Below are 16,779 nucleotides of genomic sequence, written 5' to 3' on the forward strand. Positions count from 1 at the left end.
CATAAACCTAGTTATGTAACACAGTATTTAGCTAGTGAGTCTCCTAAAGTGCTTGCTCTGTATCTCGCGACGAGAAAGACTCCAGGAATCATTAACCTCCTGAAGACGGCAACTAGACGTCCCCTGTGACCGTTTGCCACAAGGCATAATTAAGGCCCCAATTCTACAGCTAGGGTGAAATAACATTTTCTACAGTTGCTGACTTTGCTGTTTAAACTCTTTTTACACAGCCTGCCACATGAATAGTTATTGTCATGTGAGCCAAGGCACTGGACTGTCTTTTTCCCTCCTTTGATCTAAGGAGCCCTGGAATATGAAGACAAACAAAAATAACAGCAAAATGAACAAGGACTCCGTAACTCAGAAAATCTAATTAAAACTTGAGCTGCGTTTTACATTTACTGCCTTTAAACTAGCAAGCTTTTTGCCTCCTTTTAAGGAGACTTCAAGTGTTTACTTTTTGTTGGACTGAGAGAAGAGACATTGGCAAGCTGCATTCACGCCGCTCCTTCCTGCTCTCCCTTGTGAGGGCAACGGGCTCCCCCAGGAGCAGATCCCGGTGTGTTAGGCAATGAGCTGACAAATTAGGTTTGTTCAACGAAACCAGGAAAGCTGCAGCCTCCCTTGCAGAAACGGCTCTCTCTTTACAGTAGTAACAACACGTGCAGTCTGCGCCCACCCCTTCCAGGGGGCTCGGCAGCTTCCCAACAGCCCGAGAAGTCCGTGACACTAACCACGCTATGAAGGTCACTGTTTTCGGTCCTCCTCCTTTTCTCCAGCAGCATGTCAGCCTTTCAGGAGATACCAAGCCACTTGCAACTTACTGGTCCAACAGTATGAGACATACCATATTTTTCTCAAATAAAACTGTGGTTGACACCCAAATAATCTTTATTACAGCTAGCCACAATGTTCAAAAGGAATTTGGTGGAGGGCAAAAACGTATCCATTTCTTTAAAAGGATTTGTCAAAGGCCTTTACAAAAATGTCTTATCTCTTATGTCCCCTTTTATAAGAAAAGATGCACGAGTAGAAACAAAATAGCTAAATAACTATTTAAATCACATCTGATTTTTAAAACCATTTCAAGTTGTATTGAAAAAAAAAATCTTTTCCAACTCAGCACTTCTCCTAGTTGCAAATTTTGCATTTTCAGTTTGAACTTTTAGGTATGTCATAGAGCATTGGAAAGTTATTTCAGACATCGTAAATACTTTTCTGCCAACTATCTATTTATTTTAAATGCTCCATCTCATTTTCAGTAGTAAAGACTCTTTGGGCTTTAGAGTGTTTTTTGATTGCTCATAAGAGGAAAATAAATATTAAAAAATTCTCAGATTCTTTGTATCAGTGGAAGGGTTAGGGTTATAAACTGCAAGAGAACTAGGGTGCAAGCCATGTTAACCTAAAAAGCAGACTTTGTCCAGATAGTGCAAATCTTTGCACCTTGCAGGACTCTATCCATTATTGTGATTCAATAGGATATAAAAGGGCGAGGTTGCATTTCACTGCTTTGGGTACAGAGGTAGCAAATGAACCAAACTAATGAACCAGTCCATGGAACATGTATTGAACCTGCTTTTCGGTAGCCAGAAATTTCATGACTACTAGCTCCCAAACAGCACAAATGCATTTGCACCTTTCTACTGACTGGGCAAGACAGCTACAGCACAGGAAGAACAGCTGAAATCCAGTCCCACCTCCTCCTACACATAAAAAACAAGGTCTCCTGGAAACTGTCTACCAATCTCAAACTCCCAAAGCTAGTAAAGGATCTTTGCAACTGATTTTCAGAAATATTTAACTTAATTCTGACACTATAAATAAATTGATTAGTTAACTGAGGAATTCTCTACATCATTGTGAGTATAGCATATTAGCTTTCAAATGCTCAAGTTAGTCAGCAGCTTATTAGCGTGAAATATTGTCCAAAATGTTACATGAAACAATTGAAGGTGGCACTGAATATACTGCAAATTTGAAGAGGAACTGGAACAGGACTCTTCAAGGGGAGAAGTGGCAGATGATGGAGTGTGCACATTGTTATTAAAATGGCAAAATACTTAGGCTCCATTTGCAGATAAGCTTTGAGTGTTATTGCTCCGTTCCACGCTGTTCAAATGAGCAGTGCTGCTGCCAGCCTGTATAACAGGAAAACTACGTATGTTCTGACCGGCAATCCAGAAGGCCTGGGCACTTGAGGTCTGATGACTGAAAGCTAATACGATAAATTTAAAGAACAAGTGTGCTTTGTGCATTAAGTACATTTTTCTCAAAGCTGTTCTATTAGTAATACTGAGAAATGCTCAAGTACCTTCACTACTAATATACTCGAGATCACAGCAGCACTTAGCTCTAAAAGCATTTATTTGCTGCCCTGAAAGTAGAATTGTAGAAAAATAAGATTTTCATCAAGCCAGGCAGCTGTTTTGACTATGAAAATGTATACTTGACTTGATGAACTCGCTTGCCTACAATATCAAGGCATACAATGAAGTACTCAATAGCCAGTATTTTCTAAAGCTTTTTAAGGCTAATTAAATAGTATCCTTCCCAAAGACGCTCCATCCATACTCCATCCATATCTTCATCAGAAGATTTCCATTGTGTTTGCACGTAAAATACAGAAAATGCTTGAAACAACCCAAAGCATAACATATATGTTCACTCAAACGCTGAACTATTCTTTGGCATAAGGTTCCTCAAAACACGGCTGCCAGGATAAACACTAGCGTAACAGCTGTCACCACTATATTCAATGGATTACAAGAAAAAGGAGATTAAAATACCTTTTTAATCTTATTAAAAATTGTTGGCCCATATATTATTCCTTTAGAAGTGTTGTATGGAAAACGTTGTGTAGCTTATCCCATCCTCCATTAAGAGTTGTTTAAACATGGAAATGAGTTTTGTCATCTTGTTCCTTTCCAACAATTTCTAAAATCCCAACGTAATTGTCTTGACAGGCTGAATGCTGCCCTTAAGCTTGTCAATTCCTGCTGACATGCACCGATCTTTTACCTGGCTTGACCGCTTTCATTACAGCACGCGACGACTTCAGCACTGCCTCGTAGATAGCCCGCTGGTCAGGCGTGAACTTTCCGTTCGCCGGGAAGGTGCAGGTGATGTCAGAACCGTAGCAGTAGTATTCGCCTCCCATATCAAACAGGCTAAAAGGGAAACAAAGCGGGGGAAGAAATGAAAATGTAATTCCAAAGAAATAGTAGAACAGATGATATTTCTCTTGGTCTGCACTTAAAAACCAGCTCTATGTTGGTAGTTCACGTAATCACCACTTGAATGCGGTTCCTAAGTAAACTGAGATAGTCTCTTGGTATCGCTGAGCAGTAGGGTACTTGCATTACACACAGCTTAAATGGACACCTTTATTGGCAGCACCAGGCCTGGGTGGAAACACTGAAGAAACATAGGAAGGAAGATAAAACACACATGAAGAATGCAGTTCAAGCTCTTGAGTTCTGGTTTCTAGGACCTTTCTTCAGAAGAAGAAACACGTCATTTTTTTCTCTCCTGAGAAATGTTAGCACCACATGGATGGTCTAGCCTCAGAACTTAACAGAGAAATGTTAATTAATTTATGGCTTTTTGTATTTAAGTGTCATAACACATCTGATGGTTTAAATAAAATGTCCCCAATAAAGGTTGACTGCCACTGCCCTGGACATAAACTTTCCTTTAAGACAAACTTGTGTAACAGGGCTTAAAGAAAAAAGCAGTATGGGAAGATCCAGCCAGAAAAGAAGATTTAGTACAGTTTTCTGTATCAGAGGTGGAAAAAATACTGAAGTGCTTTCTTTTATGGGTGAAAAAACTTGTTTTATCTTTTGAGAAGCATATTTATTCTATGCATGAATCAATGATTTACCACTGATTACTCAACTGCCAGAAATCAATCTACAAGAATAGCAAGTGGTTCTCTATGCCCTTGTGAGAACCCGCTTAGACATTTGCAATACCGTGCTTCTTGAGCCTACCTGATAAGGCACGGCACTGGTTTCAGCAAGCTCAAAAATTAGCAAATAACCAAATAACCATTTGGACCAAACAATACCTAAGCAAATAACCCTTCAGTTCATCATATATTGATTACAAGAAGGCACATTTTACATATAGGACTTTGTTTGGTCTTGACTGATAGTATTTGAGTGACCTCCTGATTTCTTAAGTAATGAATCATAGTCCAAATCTGCTAGCTTAGCTCTTGTTAAAACTACCTCAAGCAACTGTATATTACACTCATCTTCATGAGAAATATAATTTTCCTTAGCTGTGTTTGAAAACTTTGGAACTTCTTTCCTCTCGCTTCTGCTCCATAGCGGGCTCAGTCAAAAACGAAAGCAGGAGGAAAGCCACTCCTTGGGGCGCCTTCTCCACCGTCAAGTCCTAATTACAGCCGTGCTCTGAGTGTGCACAGGGTAGCTCTGTCCCCAGCCAGTGTACATGGCTAGTAAAGGTAACAAAAAACTACCATCAAAAAATGCTATAGCACTTAGCGGTAAATATTCACTATTTCTAACTTAACTGCCACTGAATGCAATGGTTATAAGTAAATTAAGGCAACTATGATAAAGCTAAATAATGTTTCAGCATGGTTGGGACTCTTCCTGCTGCACTGAATACACAGACAGACGTGTGCTCATGTGAAGATATACTCCAGGAAATTTTAAAATCCACCCTACAATCTGTTCTGTGAACAAATCTTTGCACTCAGTGCAAGCCCTGCTGAAATCATCGCCAGCCTCCCAAGCTGGGCAAGGTTCACCTACAGAGACACTTGCAGGACTGGAACTTCAGGAATAAAACCTCGGTTTTACAGACGCAGAACTGTACAAGGTTTAAAGCTACAGGAACAAACTCTTCAGGAGGACTTTACAGAGATGATTGCCAAGTTATATCTGCACCCACAGAGATAATACAAACAAATACTACATACATTCACTTAAATATTAAATGCAGTATTTTAAAACGGAAAGTTACTAATTCAAAGCAGATACACAATAGATGGCAAATTTCAGACCCACAGGGTGAAAAAAACCAAGATTTCACTCCAAAAGCAACTGCAAACAAGCCTAGCCAAACCTCAAAATCAGAAATGCCATCAACACTGCCTAAGTTTTGATTTTATGGTTAGGCTCACTTCTAAAAATAACTACAGAAATATACAGGAAACCTGAGGATGCAGAAAACTGGCTGCAACAGCTAAGAATAATGTAAGAAGCTACTATGTTCTCTAACATGCCAACAATATTTATATTTTAGATTATTTAAGAATCTTTCAACCGATCTCAAACTGAATCATTTCAAAATCGCAAATTAAGTTCCATGGTTCTCTGTGGGATTTATAGAAGTACTGTGGCCTAACTTTGCTCCGTTTACAAGTATAAGTGCTAATTCAGCATGGTTAGTGTTAGGCTATGACCAACAGCTAAAACCCATGTCCAAGTCTACTGGAAGTTGTTATGAGTTCTACGTTTTACCTGGAGAACAGTCATTCTGAATTTACCACAGGCCAAGCCTTAGGTATTTCTTTAACCTTAAAATTATCATTTTCTGAAACCCACTCATCATTTGGTGGTTGTAAATAGTTGTTAGAGTTACTGCAGCATGGAATAATGGGGGGGGGGGGAATCACACAAAGCGGATGGTGCACTGAAATAAGGCTCATAGGCTAGGAAGCACCATTTGTTCAGGTTTTGGCTTTCAGACAAGAGGAGACATGGGGGAAGATGATCTTTCAAATTCCACATCAGAGCAACAACACACCATCCAGTCAGTACGCTTCAGTGAAAAAGCATCCAAAATAAACTGTACATTTGGGAGATATTTTGGCTCTTACTGGGAATTCTCTTCCATGTAACTTCAGCTGGGAACATATCCATTAGTTAAAATGTTTCCCAAGACATGGAAATAGCCCAAATATTGTAGCTATCCTGAGGAAATAATAGGAGCCTGAGAAGATCCGAGTTTCATATCTTTGCTTGGCAGGCAAAATAAGTGATCAAGCACATTTAATTCTAACAAAATGCATGTGAGCTACTATCTTCTATTGACTAACAGGAAAAAGTTTGTGAAAACAGGTTCCTTATATCTTGCTTTCTTACTTAAAACACATTTATTTTACACTGAAATTAGGTGGTAACTGCTAGGTAGTAAAAAAGATACTAATAATATATTTTAGTTTATTTTCCATTGTGTGCACAAGATTACCTGTCTGATAATATAATCTTACAGGGATCATGCACAGAAACAGCTACTTAATGTTATTTGGATTTTATCAAATGTAGCAGCAATATAAACAAATTAAATGCACAAATAAAAATAGGTATAGTCTTATAGGATACCTCGATCTACGGCTTGGGTATTAAGGACTGTCTTATCTATAGTAACGTATGCAATAACATAACAAAGTATCTCCAAACACTATTAACCTATCTAAAAGGAAAATATATTACATGTCTACTGAACCGCATATGTTGTCCATTGCAAAACTTAATTGTGAATTAGGTTTTCTGCAGAATGAGGACACATTTAATTCAAGACCAATCCTTTCCCCCCTCCCCTTCCTTTTTTCTTCAACATGCAGTTGTTAATTCCTGGTTTAAATGAATCCAGAGATGATGTGCTGAAGTTGTTGGGTTTCAGAGGAGCCTAGAAGGGGAACTTGGCCAGAAAAGGAGCATCCCTGATCAGAGAAGAGGCACGCGGTTGTATGTCAAAGTGCTCACTGATTTAGCTTGAAGCTGATGAAACCTTCTACTGCAAAGCTCCTTTGAAACCTTTAGAGAGAGAAGCTAATCTTGCTTTGTATCACTTTGCTGGGAGTAAAAACAACAAAAACCTACCTGGCCTCATTTCCAGGGTGAAAAGTGCATGGTACATAAGCATATTTAATAGTCAGAAGACCCAAGCCCTCTCTAAAGATTCCCTGATACTGTTTCCATTTCTTTTCTTGAAATAATATGAAGTTACAGCATATGTAACAGATGCATAACAAAAAATACTCCATACTTCTATTTGGAAGCATGGGCATAGATCTCCTAAGGGAGGCTTCAGTTCTGAATACATATATTTTATAATCTTTCATCCTATACATATTGCAAAATACTGTAAACAGTATTTACTAAAGCTGAACACCACAAAGTATCAGAAAAATCAGATAACCTTTCAGTTGCTCTACTGCCAGAACGACTTGCTTATGTACCAGCAATATAACATTAGCCAACATGGCCAAACAAAAGTTGCCTTCTGCATCTGTTCTAAAAGTAACCTTCAAAAATTGCTAATCACATTTCATTCCTTTCACAGGCAAAAGGCCTGACATCACAACTTAAAATTATTTTGAACATAAAACAGTACAAAGTCCAAATGAAGCATAACCATGCATCTCATGCCTTGCAACTTTACGAGCATTAAATACAGAAAGAAATGACTAAACTTTCCCCTCTCCTGTAGGAAGCTTTCCAGCCCTTCCCTGGGGGCCCTAGGTTTCACGGGCTACTATCCCGCCTTGTCCTAGGGGACCGGGGTTCTGCACCGGGTGCAGCATCCCACTATAGGAGAGTGGAAAAAAAATTCAAGTGTGCTTAAGTCCTGCTGATTTTAAAGTGCATGCAAGGCTTACAAGTCACTGTTGTAACTGAAAATGTTACACGATACTATGAGCAAAAGCGCTCTTCATGCTCCCCTTACAGTCACGCTGAAGCAATACAGATGGAGTAAGATGTGGCCTTGTTACCTTTACAGAATATTGGCACCGCAAAATGCATTTAAAGTTACTTTTTTGGCTTAAAAGCCCAGAAAAATAATATGTGGCTTGATACTGATTTTAGTTGTCTTAACCTCTGATTGCGAAGCATCACAAAACACTCTGGTATCACTTTAACTTTCCAAACTGTGAACTATCAATGGCCAAGATTCTTCTCTTCATAAAGTCACGGTACACAATTTTTTAAAATTAAAGCATCATCTTCCTCTAAACATGTTTTTACTTTTATACGCTTGCTGACATTTTTATTGTAAAATAATTTGAAACTGCCAGGCATTGAAGCAAATTATGGCCAATATCGCAATGGGAAGCAATACTTTATTTGGGGTATCTGAGCCATGTGTACGAATCGTTGGTGATCCAATACGCAACCCAACCCAGGGACAAGCTCTCACAGGCATTCCTCTGAAAGCCCAAAGCGACTCCCAAAAGCTAACACATAAAACTGTCACCTTACCGCTCTACAGATCTGCTTTGTGTGTGCGTTCAGAATTGGATCACATCATGATAGCTATAAAAACAGTTTTTCTTCCTCGCTATTGTTAGCACTACAGAGCTATCTGTCACTGCTATGAAATCCACGCAGCTTCCACGGGGTTAAAGCTGGCCCTGCTCGCTCCCGCCCGGGCCCTGCCGCACTTCACCCCGCCTGCTCTTTCCTTCCCGTGTCTCTTCGCAGAACTCGGCCTTCCCTTCCTCCGAGCAGCTTTGCAACACTAGCAATTACCAAACTGATATCCCCATATCTTACTGTGCCCTCCTAGTACCTCGGGTTAAAGGTAAATAGGTACGAACACTGATGCACTTTACTCAGCTGGACGTTTACTGAGGTATTAGGGTTTCCAGCCGTTATTAACCAATATACTTCTGAGCAGCCACACAGATGCGTTAGGAGATGAACCGATGCCAGCACAGTCCCAGGATAACAGCAATAAAGGTATACACAACCTTTCCCTCCTCTTATCGCACCAAGAGCAAGTCAGCCCCAGCTGGAGATTTTACACTGTGCGAACTGGTCATAGTCTGCTCCCAGTTCACACAGGGAGAGCTTTGCTCCTTAGACTGCATGCAGCCGCGCAAGTATTCCTGTGCTAACAAAATCTCACTATTAGTTTGTTTGGTTAAACATTTCTAAGACAGTTTCAGCTGAAGGGAACTAGGAATCAGTATTTGTATCAGACACACCTTTAGAAATGGCCAGTGATTTGGAAATAGAGTGGCTTAACAGCAGACCATAAGAATGAATTACACTAAGTGATACCAGAAGTTAGAAAATGGAGAGTTAAGTGATGCACATGTTTTCATCTGCTGGCACCCCAACTAGCTAAGAGTTATCAACTGAAAATACCAAGTAAGATAACATCCCGAGCCCCCATACAGAACGAGCACAGCACAGCATTAGGGTAAAGTCCTACCCTGCCCAGCACAATTTTTTAGAGGAGGTGCTTTGCTCTGACCAGATCCCATTTGCCATGGTGCAGAGAGCTTATACTCGCTCCACCACGACGCCAGACTTTGCCTGCTGGTGCCAAGGCCGGCTTTTTGTTGTCCAAACCCTCGGAGTTCAGGGCAGACTTAGAGAAATGTTAGAGAATACTTGCTGTGTAGGAAATGCGGTTCTGGGGATTCACAGGAAAAGATCAGGCTTTTTGCTTCTTTAAGTCTCTTGTTCAAAAGATGATCATCTAAGCCCACAGAACTAATGCTGAATATAAGAAAAGACTTTTTTACTGTGAGAACTGAGCACTGGAACAGGTTGCCATGAGGGGCTGTGGAGTCTCCATCATTGGAGACAGTCAAAAGCTGTCTGGACACAGCCCTGAGCAACATGCTCCAGGTGACCGTGCTTGAGCAGGGGGGTTGGACCAGAAGATCTCCAGAGGTGACTTCCAACCGCGATATACAGACACAAAATACCTACATGACTATTCTTCATCATACATACCCAGCTATGAGTTACGTAACCATTTGGCCCCCTATTTTTTCTGCTTGTCCTCAATTGCCACTTTTCTTCTGGTCCACCTTTTCCATGTCTTTCCGGTGTTTGTTCCTTTTATAATGATCTCTCAGTAAAGGCTCTCCCAGGCTATTACAGATAATAGGAAGCTTGTCTCAACTTTCTCTCACAAAGAATGACAAGGTATACTAGAAGGCTTTGCCCAGATAGGGAAGGGGTCAAAAAAAAATGTCTATATTGAATTTTGAAGGAGAGAGGATTATAAAGCCCACACTTCTACAACGCCAGTTGCAGAATCCATCAGTGACTGTAGCAGGAACATACAGACGTTCGAGCTGTCTGTATTACCAAAAAATCCCCACTCCTCTAGGTGTTCCTGCACTGCACGGACCAGGCTTTCCCCACACTACAACAGAAATGGAGCAACCGTGGCTCACCGGAGCAGCGCAGCAGCTTGATGCTGAGAGATTTGTAGGAGTAAATGGGTGTGCCATGGTATGCCCTTAAGTCACTTGGGAAGGTGTGCGTTTCTCCTCTTCTCCACGTGTGCTGCAGAGGAAAAATGGTTTCCTAAACCAACAAAATGTGGGAGTGTCCTCTTTCACAGTAACTTGAACTAAGTACAAGAACTTCAGATTTATCTATCTTGTGCAATATGAAATCCGAGTCTCACTCAATTCACTAGAATGAGCTGGATGCTCAGAGCTGGTTGAGTAAAAACCACTTGCTCTAGTAAGATTTTTTATGTACTACTTCTGATTCTTTTCACACATATGTTGAGAAGGAACCCCTTGCTTACAAAATTTGTCTGTTGAAGAAAACTAAGAAAAGAGCTTTATATTTTTACATTAAATAAATCAATTTCAGTAATCAAGTACCACCCCTCCTTTGCTCCTATGCAGTTTGCGTCAGTGCCTTATTAAAAATGTAGAGTTTGCCAGAGCAAAGAGCCAAAAAAAATCTTGATTACCTTGTTCACAACTAAATTTTCCTCCTCCTCCAAAAGCAGGAGACCGTCTCTAATACAGAAGTGCTGTATACAAATAAAGAATTGGGAACACTAAACTAGTATTGCTAGGTTAGAAGAAGGACTGAGGCAGCAATGGAGGCTTTATAAGATGCAGAAGGCAAAACGTCAGTACTGCCTACTTAACACCTCGGCTAGACCCATGCAGGCAATATGCCAAAGAGCGGGAAACGTCTCAGTTGAAGTTCTGACAAAAAAGTTACCTGTTTTACTAGTCTTTTTGCTGAATGGATGATTTTTTTCCCCTGGTTTTATTATCCTAGTTATTATCTATTTTTAATTGGCATGGTTTAATAAGCAACAGTACTGCCTTTAGCAGAGACAGTATTTTGCTGAAAAGTCAACCTAACACGGATGGCTGCAAAGCCATTTTGGCCAGCTTCCCTTTGGTCCGAGCCTCCATACTGAAAAAGCTGTATCTGGGGGATTCACTGCTCTGGCCAACTTGCTCCAAAAAAGAGCGAGGATGTCAGAGCTGCAGGGAAGGCAAGAAAGTCTGCAAGGAGAAACCTGTATTGGCAGCTAAACACTTCTCAGTCAAACTGAGGAAAGCAAACCTCATTAGCTCCTCACCAGAATGCAAGATACCAGCAGAAGATAAAAACAATACAGCTACGTTTCCAAGTCAGTACAATTTCGTAGTTAACTAAACAGTCAACCTCTAGATGCCTAATGAGAAGTGGAAGGCACCTACTTGCGTTGAACTGTAGAAGTTTGATACTTCTAATTCAGAACCCATTCTTGGGCGCTAACATTTGGACTTAGGAGCTGTAACTTTCAGCAACCATTTTTGGATACTTTGACCTGTGTTCCCCAGGCTGGATAAACAACCCCTGGAGATTACAGGAGTAGGTGAAGTGTCAGACCTTTACTTATTGATTCTTACTGTAAATACTGTCAAGCTGTCTTGTGTGTGTGTGCATGCACATATGTGCGCATTAAGAAGTTAACACTTCATCTTCTCTCATGACAAAAACTGGGCCAATGTCCAACGGTACATGTTCATTTAATTTTTTAGCCACGTTGTAATTGTTTTTGGCTTCTTCAGAAAAACCCCCAAATTATCAGTTTTCCAAGGAATCCATCAGGCAGAGGTTTCAGAATACTCTACAGAAGACAACAACTCAACGCAAAAGAAGCTGCTAACCTTTCCACATACAGGGCCAAATGTTCACATACAGTGCACATTAATGAAGGTACCAACCAGGGCTTCAGAAGAGGAGGCTGACCATCCCCTAGGCAAGCATGCTGTTTTGCCAGGGAGAACATTTTTTTTCCCTATTAGGAAAATATATCTACTCTTCACAACAGCACCTCAAGATGAAAGTATAGCATTGCGATGTACAACTGAAATGAGAAATAGCCTTGCTTTAAAGACCTAAACAGCCTCAGCGTAAATACAGAACAGCATTCACTCCAGAGGTAACATCAGGAGGCTCCTCCCATGGCCCTGCTCTCTGTCGTTTGGGTAATGAGTGGTTCTGCGAATAGACGCGGGAGATGTCCCAAAGCTGCCCTGACCGCAGGGACTAGGAATTACACCTGGCTCACGTGGGATATGCAAAGAGCATGCAAGAGACTGACCGCACCTTCCCTTCCAGCCACACATCAGCGAGAGCCAGGTAGGCTGCCTCCCAAACTGTGTTTTGACCTATACAATTGAACTCCTCACACCACGAGCAAAGAGAAAGGCCTTGCCACTGGAAGCCATCCAAGACAAGCAGCATCTGTCAGAATAATCCTAAATCCTTTACATATTCACATATTAACAAGGACAACCACAAATACTCTGTTTCACTAAACAGCATTTGCAAGTGATCAATATTAAATCAATTGCTATTACAAAATACTAGGTTTTATGCTACCCATTTTATCTACAGAGACGAACACCCTAGTGAAATGAGTTTAACAGCAGGCAAAGCAGCTTCATACTCTCAGTTATTTTTGGATTATTCTGGGAACACTGATGTAAAAATATGAAAGATAAAACTCATTTACAGGCTACGATTAAAAAGAAATCACATATACACTATTATGTACAGAAAGCATCAAATTAAGAGGCAGACCATAACACAACACTTAAAGGAAAGCTAAAATTTGTTACAGCAAATGCACACTATTACTTAGCAACCTCTGCTTTGGTTAAAAAGCTTATACATTTCTAAGAGTATGCAACCTCATAGCCTGGATTATCCAGTAAAAATAGAACACATTCAATTAGAGAAAAATTATTTCCATAAAAATTCTAGCAAATATATTTTCCCATTTTTAATCAAATTCAAATTTTCTAGATTAGCATAAAATTTATACAGTCTACAGGTACAAGAAAAGAAAAAATACCTACACTTGCTTAGAATGGTAAATGTGTGCCATTAATCAAACCAGAGGAATCAAGCCAAAGAAATTACTTCAGAAATGGATAGCCAGTTGATTTTGCAATCAACCAATAAGTAGTAGCAATGTATTTCTTCATGTTATTATTAGAAACAAAACCATAACTAACAACAAGTTGTTTCAAAACTGCAGACTGAAAGGTTAAAGCAAACCACAATTTTTGCATATTATTATAGCAAACTTCAAATTGCATAAAAAAATACACAAGGCCAAATGAAAATACTAGTCTCACCCACATAAAATAGTTGAGCATTTACATCTGACCCATTAATATCCTGGGATCTTAAAAGCAGTGCTTTCAAGAAGTAATAAATACAATATTTAGTTCCGTAGGATAAATTGTTTTAATAGCAATGAAATACTTGGAATGGAAAAGGGAGGACTTCTATTATCTGATGCAAAAAGATTGGTCAGCTCCTGCTTTTTAATGCAACATTGCCCCCATCTGGACAAAGGTAGCTTGTACTAATGCCAACAGGCTGGCATCAGTACCATAAAAGTTTGATTAAAAAAAAAGTGAATTTTCCAAAAAGACTTTGAAAAAGAGTCATAGCAAACTTCTATCTGATTTTTTAGTATCCTTTTTTCAAGCTCATCCAACTCTTTTAGTTGACTATTTGAAAATCCTTTTAATATTTTACTTAAATGATAGCTACTCAATATTAATGAAAAGCCCTTTTTTACTATATATTTACTCCTCATTCCTGCGAAAAAGGGAACAGTGCATTTTTTTTACAAATAATACTGTATAAAATCAAGAAAAATATGCTTCTAGTTTCAATGCAGGATGTATACTGCATATGCGTATTGTGTGCATTTAATAGGTATATGTTCATAGTTTGTATAGAAAATGACAATTCTTTTGATACCAGAAAACCCTATATTATCCTTTTAGATCAAAAAATTAGTAAAGTAACTTATATTTTTTACCAATTAGATGGCTTAGCCTTTATGAATAAAAATGAACAACGGGATTTAACCAGTTCTTGCAACAAGCAACTTCCTTTTGCAATATTCTTGACATGCCGTGGAGTGACCAACAGCTCCAGGAAGTCTGAAAATTGTCCTTTGCCTTTTGAGAAATTACAAAATAAAAAGCCATGAAAGCTTAGTATCTTTGCTCTCTGTTTTATCTAGAACAACCTTTCTCATATACCTGTACTTGCACTCAAGAAAAATTCCCACGACCAACAAAGCTTCTGAAACGACAAGAGGAGGAGTCCTCAGAGCTAAAATAGGATCTTATGAGAGCACCAAAAGTTATACTAAAAAAAAAAAAAAAACCCCACACTATTAAAAGGCACATATAGATGCCACGCAGAAGGAAGGAAACCCCATTTTAGCACAAATTGAGTGAAATTCACCTTATACACACATGAACAACGCTCTTGGATGGATGGATGCTTTGTCTCTAAAGCAAGTTGCCTTTTGCTAGTACAAGTCATTGCCATTATCAAAATGCGGGACAGTCATCATCTCCTTCCAGAGAGCACTTATTGCAGTGTCCCCTGGTGTTAATATTACTCTGATGCTTTAAATTGGCATCAGAATGTTAAGGGAAAAAAAAATCATTCATCAGAGTTGAATTTTTCTAGTGAAGTCTCTTTGCAGCACCAGATTGTTTTCCATATCCCCAACTCTACTGACCGCAACTTGACTAAGCAAATATCAGTCACTTTTTAATACAGCCAGGCTGTATTTAAAACATTAAAAATAGATGCATTATGCTAAGATTATACTTTTATGATAGGATGCATTTGATTTTGTGGCACTGATAAAATTTCTCCAGTACTTAAATTCTGGTACCTGAATGCAATGAAGTTATTTGCAAGCAAAACTTGTTTTCCTGACATCAGCAGCAGGGCACAGAAATAGCAGCATAGCACCGTGGCAGGAAACCTCCTGCTCCTGCAACGATGCTCTATGCTTTCCAATGCTTTCATTAAAATCTGTAAGCTAAAGACTGAAAATGTTAAAAGAAACAGTCAAATAAAATGAGAGACATCACCTGGAGATCCAGCCTGCTTCTGTTTAAACTTCTGAAGTTAGTTTTATTTTATAAATAATAGAGAGGCCCACTGTGAATATAAGGTTAACGGTATCTCTCTCCGAGGTCTGCTGCACTCCGTAAGCAGCTGATGCTGTGCTCCCGTTATTTATGAATTCGCCGGAGCCCTCTTAATAAATTACACGGCTGGAGCCGCTCCAGAGGACTGGCACCCGGCGCGGAGGGTGCTGCCGCCGGCGACACGGCGAGCTCCGGCCCCCGCGCGCAGCCCAAAGGCGCACGGCTCCGACAGCGGCACGCCGGCGCGGGCAGGGCGGGCACCGCGCTGCTCCTCGGCAAGGGCTCCGTCCAGCTCCTGGCTTACAAGGGGGTTTCAAAACATTAAAAGCACCAAACAGCTTGGGTGGACTATATAATTACTTGCAGTATTTTGCAAAGCCAGAATGGACCGACTAACCCTAAGAAAGGTTATCCAGTGCTTAAAGGTCAGCAAGCCTGGCAGTGAAAGCCGGCTCACTCGGCGCTGGGTTTCCGCCGAGGCACACTGACCAGAAGCCGTGAAAGACGCAGACCCGCAGCTCGCGCACGCAGAGCGCCGTCCGATGGTAACAGCCACATCCATTTCGGTGACATTCGGGGTCAGGCTTATTTTCTCACATTTCTGTTATTTAAGCATGAGCTCCATCATGAAGAATCGATCTTTATTTTAGGATCATAAAACTGTTTTCGATTTGTCAGGTGTCGCAGGAACCCCGCAGATGGATTGCAGTAACCCGATGGCCTCACGGCGCCTTCAGCGCCGCCGCAACAGCGCTCGGCAGCATAGGCGGGCCCTGCAAACCGCCGTGCGGCAAACCGAACGCGATAAACTACTGTTTTCCTGAATACCTTCTCAAAATCCGCGTGAGGTGCACATCTCGGGCTCCGCACCTCTGACTGTGCCTTTGAGGAAAGCACTGAACCAAAAAGGTGGAAGAGGTGCTTCCTCCCTTGCCCCCCGCTGCACCTACCGCCCTTGCTGGCTGGTTTTCGCTTTTCCCCAGAGCCCCTGTGAGCCCCATGCAGCGCCCGGCAGCACGGGTGGAGGATTTGGTGCGATCTGTTTGCTTCATTTTTGAGAAAACAGATTTTTGGAAGGCAGATACTGCTGTGCTGAGACCAAAGCTTTTCACAGAAACACACCAGCTTTGACTGAGCTTCTCTCAGAAGACACCTCCCAGGGTCTAGCCAAACTCAAAGACCACTTTGAGGAGAGCTGAATCCAGAGGTTGCTGTGTCCCTTAAGGTTTTTTTTTTCTTCCCCACCACTGAACCAATCTCCCTCTCCAGTTTGAACAAAATCAGGATTGCTGCAGAAGGGGAGATCACAGAAAACTCGCCCAAGAAGAACTGATAATGCAGCGTATGCCGTCTGCTAACCAAAAGCCCTGCGTGCTTGATTGAGGCTTAGCAGGGAGGCAAATCTGTGCTGCTTGATTTTTTTTTCTTTTCCCCCCCCTGAGGAACAACTTTTCATTTCTTTCTACTTTCTGTTAAGCTTTGAAAGATCTTTGGTTATCTAAACTGAGCTGGGAGGCGGGGGAGCCTCAAAAAGCCCCGGCCAACAG

The 16,779-nt window shown here is 40.8% G+C and overlaps 1 protein-coding gene across 3 annotated transcripts in view; it reads right to left on the bottom strand.

Annotated features, from left to right (window-relative positions):
* Positions 1 to 16,779, bottom strand: part of PEPD (peptidase D) — a 199,441-nt gene that overhangs the window by 33,387 nt on the left and 149,275 nt on the right. For all 3 annotated transcript variants that reach the window (XM_026107578.2, XM_026107580.2, XM_026107579.2), the window contains one exon: positions 3,022 to 3,170. In XM_026107578.2, the coding sequence (XP_025963363.2) occupies positions 3,022 to 3,170 (149 nt within the window). The remainder of the gene's footprint in view (positions 1 to 3,021; positions 3,171 to 16,779) is intronic.

Source organism: Dromaius novaehollandiae, chromosome 13, assembly GCF_036370855.1.
Source record: "Dromaius novaehollandiae isolate bDroNov1 chromosome 13, bDroNov1.hap1, whole genome shotgun sequence".
NCBI classification, from domain to species: Eukaryota; Metazoa; Chordata; class Aves; order Casuariiformes; family Dromaiidae; genus Dromaius; species Dromaius novaehollandiae.